The sequence below is a fragment of the Diorhabda carinulata genome, chromosome 2, assembly GCF_026250575.1.
Source record: "Diorhabda carinulata isolate Delta chromosome 2, icDioCari1.1, whole genome shotgun sequence".
NCBI classification, from domain to species: Eukaryota; Metazoa; Arthropoda; class Insecta; order Coleoptera; family Chrysomelidae; genus Diorhabda; species Diorhabda carinulata.
This window is the reverse complement of record NC_079461.1, coordinates 4,290,917-4,298,934: the sequence shown is the minus strand read 5'-3', so window position 1 is coordinate 4,298,934 and position 8,018 is coordinate 4,290,917. Positions and strand designations below refer to the sequence as shown.

The following is an 8,018-nucleotide window of genomic DNA, read 5'->3' as shown; positions in this document are numbered from 1 at the left end:
GAGATTGTTTACAATGCTATTTTGGAAAGTTATTAATTTACTATTTTTCGCTTCAAGATTTGAAAGTTAAACTCATGAGATTTCTATAACTATTTACGTCAATAAACAATTTAATAGCCCCCTCTAAGGAATCGTTGGTGAGGGGCTCCAGTGGTCGCACTTATGTCGGTATGAAGAGGGGTGCCGGTGCAAAGAGCGGCTTATTTTTATTGGCTAAACCCAAGGCGGAAGCAATCATGCTGGGGTATGGATAGTACCTGAGCCCAAATCAAGTGCTTTGTGAAATTTGAATGACCCTAAGAGCAGGGACATTAACAAATCGTTCTCTTCCCCTGAAGGGCAAAGGATCATGGAACTATTACCCTTTTGACAAGGGAGTGTGGTGTGGAAGAAAAAAGGGAGAAGGAAGGCCATGGTTGCCGAGACGGCTCCAGTTAACTCCAAAGGTAGTAAAACTGCATCCACATCAGGGTCTGGCTCTAGCTACGCGAAATCGGAGGGACGATCAAATCTACATCTGGATAAACCGATACCAGCTTTAAGGAAGAAAAGCTGCTGAATTTCATTGACGTGTTGATTAGGGTAATCATGCAGCTGAGCCAAGCCAGCGCAATGGTTAAGAATCAGATCCTAATTTGTCAAAAGGTCAAAGGGAATTCTATTATGAACAATTTAAGAATGAACATTTAACCATTTGTGGATATTCTGTGCAGTGTTTGATAAATGAAACTCAAAGTTTATTCAACAATTTATTCAAAATGGATTTTGGAGGGACTTGACAAACTTACAATTATTATTGTAATAAAAAAATATACTTAACGTAAATAAATCTTTTTAAAAAAGACAATTTCAATTAAACATGTGATATATACTATAGGAACGGATGGAAAAATAAAAATCAATTATAAAAAAATAGAGCGCGTTTATAACACATTTATTTTGCTTTCTGTTTCTTCAAAGTCTTGTTTGTGTTTTGATCTACTTCTGGTAAATCTGATTCATCACTTTTCTTACCTACAAATGAAAAATTAATACACTCCATTAACATATTTATACATTATAAATGGTAGTTAAATTTAAAACTAATTTCAATATAGGAAGAAAATCGTAAAAAAACGAAGAATTTCAACTTCTTACTTACTTTTCTTAGATTTATCTTTCTTTTGTGTCTTGGTTTTAGGAGTAACATTGAGTACTTGCGATTCACGAGATCTGGCAATTTCTTGACTAATTATGTTGAATGTCAAATATCTATAATAGAAAACACATTATCTATCAAATAATTTGAAAAATATTATTTTTATTGAAACAACCAAAAAGGAGGATCATAATAATGAAAAACACAAAATTTGTAAGTTTCAAATTGAGAAATTAGTTATGCTCTTATTAAATATAAACAAAATCCACACACTCCACAATGTGAGTAACAAAAAATTGTGGACAGACAAAAATATCAAAACAAACATGAAAAAATTGAAATTTAGTTGTATATAAAATACTCACAGTTGAAGTCCGAGAACTCCTACCAAGACACCAATACGGATAACGGGAGTATTGAAGTAACCAGTTTGTAGATCCAGTTCTTTTTGTTCACCAAGTGCCAAACCGTACCATAAAGTCAAAATCGCCAAAACTATGCTACCAACACGAGCTGATAGTTGTATGCAGTTTGACACCATAGAGGTAACTAAAATGTAAAATCATCAAAAACATTATTTCAATTCCAAATACCCTTATTTTAGTATCTAAATAATTATTAAAATAATGAAAACAAATATTTGCAGTTATATGTATACCAATAATGGAACTGTTCTTATTTTTTGTCTACTACTATAAAGTAGTTCAAATGATTATTGCCTCTTATTTATTGTTTGTCGAAGAATGAAATTTGGTGAACATAAACTATAAATTAACTAGAACAATATACAATTACAATACAACAATTACATACTGTAAATTGGTATAACTAAATGTGAGAAATATGTGAAAACATTCTACCATACAACTCCATTCAAACAAAACAGTAGAATTTGATAAAGTTGATTTTTTCATCATATAAATACCGGAACAATGAGTATCTAGAGAAGTCTGTCGCAGAAAGTTCTATTATAACAGTTGTTGACAAATATAAATATATAAAATAACAGAGTATTATCTAGCTTCATCAACTTATAGAAATATTTTGTTTAATTACAACAGAATAGCATATAATTACACTTTGGAAAGTGGTATACATTTAACAGAAAATATCTGTAAAAATACTTCCGTTTTACGTTATATGGTTAATCAATTTTCACTTTTAATCAAAAAAAATTCGCTACAAATAAAAACTTACTTTTAGAGAATTTTTCATCTTTATCTACAGTTTGAACTAGTTGGAAAATGTGAAAAACTAATTCTGCAAGATGATGGAGAACCAATAAACATACCAACAAATGATTGAAGCTGCGAAATGAAAAGTAAATAATATAATTAATAACAGTGATAAATTGTTTCAAAGTATATCAGTTGATAATTAATTATTTATTTTAGATATTTCAAAGAATATTCTTTTTCAATTGATATAAATCTACAAAATAGAAATTTACTCACTTCAAAAAATAAGGAATGAAAATAAGTGAAAATGCTGCCAAACTTTGTGTAGCCTTTCCAACATATTCCTCCTTCTTAGTCCTCTGGAAGTACAATTCAGGAATCTCATGGAGATTATAAGCCAATTGTATAATTATATACAATTTAGTTAAGAAAGGCATTGGAGATGGGTAATCAGACCATAAACGAGATATATCAAATAGGAAATTCTCTTTAATTACAATATCAATACCCCATCCTGCAGATATTAAGTAGAAAATGGATAATTGTCCACTAGTGGTGAATACTGCCAGTTTTGATTTCGAAAGATGTAATTTCTTAGAAATTTTCTGGAATTGAAATATATATAAATTAGTTATTTAATTCTTTATCATCTTCTCCAATCCTGGATTTCATTTAATTTGACAAAAAAATACAATCTAAAGTAATTATTTAACCTTCCAAACAGACCATCGGTCTATCAGTTGTATATAGTTTACAGATTTAGTACTAGATCTCGCTAGGGAGTGAGTAAATTGTGGGAAAAATACTTTTTATGTGTCATCTGAACAAGCTAAATTCTCATATCCTGTGAAACAGATGCACAAAAATGTATCTAAATCACTAACTTCCCTTTCAACCTCATTCTTAACTCACTAAATTAACCTTGTTTGACCTCTTAAATACCTTATGTTATTAATTTTCTGAAAGTAATACTCACATCTAATACATATTCTTGAATAATAGCATGAATCACTATGCATATTAAACTGTAGAAAAATAAACAAGCCCAATCTTTTACCCCAGGGCTGTAAAGGGGCACTTCTCCAGCTTCAGTAACATTATGTTGCAGAGTTATAAAAATTGAAGCCAATGGTGAAGTAGCCTAAATAAAAATAAATATTAGGGACAAACATTCCTTCCTGTAAAACTATCTCAATATCACGATATTACTCTTACCTGCACCATAAGGCCAACTACAAACACCATTGCAACACAAGAAACGATATCAGCATGATTTTGAATGACAAATTCGTGACTAAATATTGGTGGGTTTTTATTTGAGGTTTTTCTTACAGGTTTTACCATTTTTTTTTGTTTTATCCTTTTTTTAATACTAAAAATATTACTTTATAATAAACTTATGTTAGCTAAGTTACCTCCGCCACCAGTTGCCACCGAAAAGTGTTTCCCCACTAATCTACATTTACAACAATCCAAGTGTACCGCAAGTGCCACGCAAAGACACGTCACACCAGACATCGACACTTCCTATTTGCCATAGAGCGGAGTATTTGCAATATTAAAGTGACATTTTTGTAATCTGTCAAAAGTTGTCGTCTTCTGTTTATCAAATTGAGAGGTCGTAATGTGGTTTATACTACAGTCACCTTAATTATATTTATTGTCATTTATAATAATCTTTATATATTTTCTTGATAAAGGTTATTCAAAATTCTGAAAATAGAAAGCCTTTCTTATAATAAAAACTTATTCAAGACTGTAAGGAATAATTTCGAATATTTTCTATTACGGTAGTTAAGCTAAAGTAGGTTACCTAAGTAACAAAATAAGTAATGATTATTGAGAAAAAAAGTAAGTATAAAGTACTGTCCATGGGTACAGGAGCAGAAAGATGCATGTCACTGTTTCTTGATTGAAGGGATATTAGGTAATAGTTTTAATCAGGGTGCAGAACTTCATGCACAATATTTTACGTTAAGACAAAGTATTAAGTAACTCATGTAATTTCAAATGCGATGTCTAAGTGTCGGTAAACAAACCGGTATAGCCGTTGCCTTCATTTGTATAGGGGTTGTTTTGTTGTTTGCCGTAAAAATGAAACAAAATATTGTTGTGAAATTTCACATGAAATTGGAAAAACTGCAACTGAAACTTATAATTTATTGAAACAAGTGTATGGCAATGAAGGTTTTCCAAGTCCACCTGTTTTTGAGTGGTTTAAGTGTGATCAAGATGGCCGTGAAGATGTTGAAACATGCATTGTTCTAAATAATGGAAGATTCACATAGAGCGATGTGGGGGTATATATTTAGGGTGATGATAAATAAATATACATAATATCCAAAAAATATACACCACTGGTATCATTATTCAATAGCCATACCTCTCATGTCAAAGGGATGAGGTTATTGTTAAAAGTGTTTTATTTCAAATATTATATTACCATCATTTGAATGTATACAAACAAAAATAATTATCAAATTCATTTCCTAAATTATTTCAAAGATGTCGTTAAATATTGTACAAATAACATCGGTATTTTATCAGGATCAGGTGCATGTGTTTTAGAATAAGTTATATATTGTCTTCTACAATTCATTAATTGTTGAATACTTATATCTGTAATATCTATATTTAGATCATCGAACCCAGAAAGACTAACTAATCCATTCACCCCACTCTTCTTATTTTTAATCAAGTCATCCACTATTTTTTTCGTTATTTGATCTAAATCATATAAAAAGTTTGTTGATTTTAACGGAGGATTTTGTGTAGACAGATTTGGTTTAGGTGCTTTCTTTTTAAACAGATTGGTATACATTCCATCTAGATCCAATACTTGATGAGGAAATATTGTGAATAAAGGTGCATCCCATCTGTTGTTACCATTTGGATCTTCATATCGCATCACTAGAGCATCAAAGGTTTCTCTATTATATTTTTCAGCTTCGTTTTCCCTATTTTCATTGAATTTCCAAGCTTCATCTCGATTAATTTCAGTGTGCAATGTACATTGCGTGCATTTGTTAGCTTTAGTTCCACAAAACAGTTCATACCTATAACCCTTTATGTAATTGAGTGCATCTAATATTACAACATTATTAGAAGATACCAATTTCAATACTTCTGATTTTAAGACACCTCTAATATGCTTCTCTTTGTCTTTATCATCATAAAAAGAATTTTTTTCAAACCCTGCCTTTAAAATATGATCTAATTCACTTATTATATGTACTTCCTTGCCTTGTTGTTCAAAAAATTTTAATAACTCTAAACTTCTTGTAGTTTTACCGCTACTTGGGACACCCGTCACCACAACTAAAGGCATTATTTTTGTTTAAACTACTAGCAGAGACAACTTTGTATGTGTCTTTGTGTTAACTATAAGGTTATGTTTCATTTCTATTTATCTACCAATGGAAAAAAAAGAAGAAAATCTGGTTGTAAGTTACAATTTTCTAGGCCATAAAATTATTTATACTCCTCTCTCCTATCAGCTGAGTTTGACTGTTCGAGTTCTGACGTGTGATAATTATTTGTTTTTAGTTTGTTTAGCATTTTAAATGAATAATTTCCGGAAAGTGTCATCAAGCTAGATAAGATATTAAGAAATTTGCAAAATTTTCGTATTGAAACAACAAAAATGTCTTTAGAAACCAAATACAATCTTAAAAGCCCTGGTATGTTTTACGAAATATGTTTTAAAATCCATTTAAACATTAAAAATTCGTAGGTGTAAAACGTTTAATGAGAGAAGCTATTGAATTAGCGAAACCTACCGATGAATATTTCGCGTGTCCAGTAGAAGATAATTTATTTGAATGGCATTTCACTGTTAGGGGTCCTCCAGGAACGGAATTTGAGGGGGGATATTATCATGGAAGGATTTCATTACCATCCCAATATCCTATGCAACCTCCAAATATTATTTTATTAACGGTAAATATAATCAAGCAGTAATATTTACTTTGTATGTACTCCTCAATAAAGGTTTTATTATTGTAAATATATTATAGCCAAATGGGAGGTTTGAAATTAATAAGAAAATTTGTTTATCAATATCGGGTCATCATCCAGAAACTTGGCAACCCTCTTGGTCGATTCGTACTGCCCTTTTGGCACTAATAGCATTCATGCCAACATCATCGACTGGTGCTATTGGTTCTTTAGAATATACACCTGAGGAAAGGCAACTTTTAGCTAAAAAATCAAAAAATTGGGAGTGTTCAATATGTGGAAAGATATCAGAAAAATTGGAAGAACAAGATTTGGTAATAAGTCCTAAATTAACACAGGAAGAAACTTCATTACTTAAACAGATCGCTCTAAAGGTATATTAATTTAATCTGATACATTAATTTAGAATTCATAATACTCATTTTAGGCCGAAGAAGACGCTGATAAAAAAGAAATCGACCATTCAAATAACTCTGAAAATATTAATGTCGATGGAGAACTTAGGCAAAGAATTACAACCCAACAAATAGATGAAACTGATGAAGATGTTATTCAAGTAACTGATCCACTACTCGTAGATTCAATCCAAAGGTCTAATAAGTAAGTTTTATTTGGAAAAAAATTCTATCAAAGCTTTTTTAATTTAATATTTTTTAGCGATAAATTATGGACTGCTGCAATATGGATTATAATAACGATAATAGTTCTCCTTCTAATAAGGCGACTTTTCTTCGTATAATATTCCATTTTATATGTATAAAATAGTAGAGAATTTTATACCAAATCAACAGTAAATAAATTATGTTCTACCTATAAAGAAGTATTATGTAATAAGTTGCGAATAAAGACAAATTTGTTGTACAAATCAACTGTGTCTAAAATTATTTATAATTCACAACCTTATTAACGACACTAAAAAATTGTACTTGCTAAAATATTGTGAATTAATATAATATTGTTTAAAAAATATTTTTATTCTTATTCTCATTTGCCATCCTCAAAAATTGCTACTTTTTGGTTAAATACCTTGATGAAAAAACACCAAAGTACCACAAGGCAGTGTTTTGGAGCCACTACTCCATCTCCTCTTCACTGCTGATCTACCAAACAGCAATGACGCATTATCAATCATATTTGCAGACGGTACCGCCAAATCACATAAAGATGTAGCATCAAATACAACATTGCTTTATCTCAATAAGGTATAAAACTGATTATAGAAATTGAAGCATATGAGTTAAAGTCTGTTCGAGTAACTTTCACCAACCATAGAGACAAGGGTCCAGAAGTCACTCTAAACAATCAAACAAACATCTAGACATGCGCCTAACCTGATGGAAACACACATGTGCAATGCTCCAAAAGAGTATTTCAGAAGCCGTAAACGATTAATGGAATGCACCCATATTATACCATGTATTATTAACAGCGTTTTCGATGAGTTTCCAAGCGGTTTCACTTTATAAATATTTTCAAGAAATATTTATTTTTATATATTTTATAAATTGCAATTTACAAAAAATTTAGCTAAACAAAGGTAAATCTTCAAATTTCGTGACAATATTAAGCAACTTCAACGAAAATTTCTGAATAGAATAATTTAAAAAGTCACAAGCTAGAATCAATGAAAGATTCTAGCTTATGGCTAACAGAGCAAATGAGTCTAGACCGGCCCTGAACATTGGTAGAACGAATCTTGGTTTTATTCGCGTTCTGAAAGGTACTAAATCATTTCAAGAACCAAT

General features: G+C 30.7%; 3 protein-coding genes across 3 annotated transcripts; 1 reads left to right on the top strand and 2 right to left on the bottom strand.

The window, feature by feature from the left end:
* Positions 1-736: 736 nt before the first annotated feature.
* LOC130904139 (translocating chain-associated membrane protein 1) lies at positions 737-3,900 on the bottom strand. Its single transcript, XM_057816725.1, has 7 exons — positions 3,532-3,900; positions 3,293-3,457; positions 2,593-2,921; positions 2,336-2,445; positions 1,504-1,687; positions 1,142-1,251; positions 737-1,014 (listed from the first exon to the last, which is right to left on the bottom strand). The coding sequence occupies exons 1-7, from the start codon at positions 3,658-3,660 to the stop codon at positions 935-937; spliced, it is 1,107 nt and encodes a 368-aa protein (XP_057672708.1). The 5' UTR covers positions 3,661-3,900; the 3' UTR covers positions 737-934.
* An 836-nt stretch (positions 3,901-4,736) lies between these two features.
* On the bottom strand, positions 4,737-5,717 carry LOC130904137 (protein KTI12 homolog). The gene has a single exon (XM_057816723.1). The coding sequence runs from the start codon at positions 5,642-5,644 to the stop codon at positions 4,811-4,813; it is 834 nt and encodes a 277-aa protein (XP_057672706.1). The 5' UTR covers positions 5,645-5,717; the 3' UTR covers positions 4,737-4,810.
* Positions 5,718-5,808: 91 nt separating this feature from the next.
* LOC130904138 (ubiquitin-conjugating enzyme E2 J1-like) lies at positions 5,809-7,142 on the top strand. Its single transcript, XM_057816724.1, has 5 exons — positions 5,809-5,996; positions 6,050-6,255; positions 6,333-6,647; positions 6,701-6,873; positions 6,931-7,142. Exons 1-5 carry the CDS (start codon positions 5,960-5,962, stop codon positions 7,010-7,012), a joined length of 813 nt encoding a protein of 270 aa, XP_057672707.1. The 5' UTR covers positions 5,809-5,959; the 3' UTR covers positions 7,013-7,142.
* Positions 7,143-8,018: the final 876 nt, after the last annotated feature.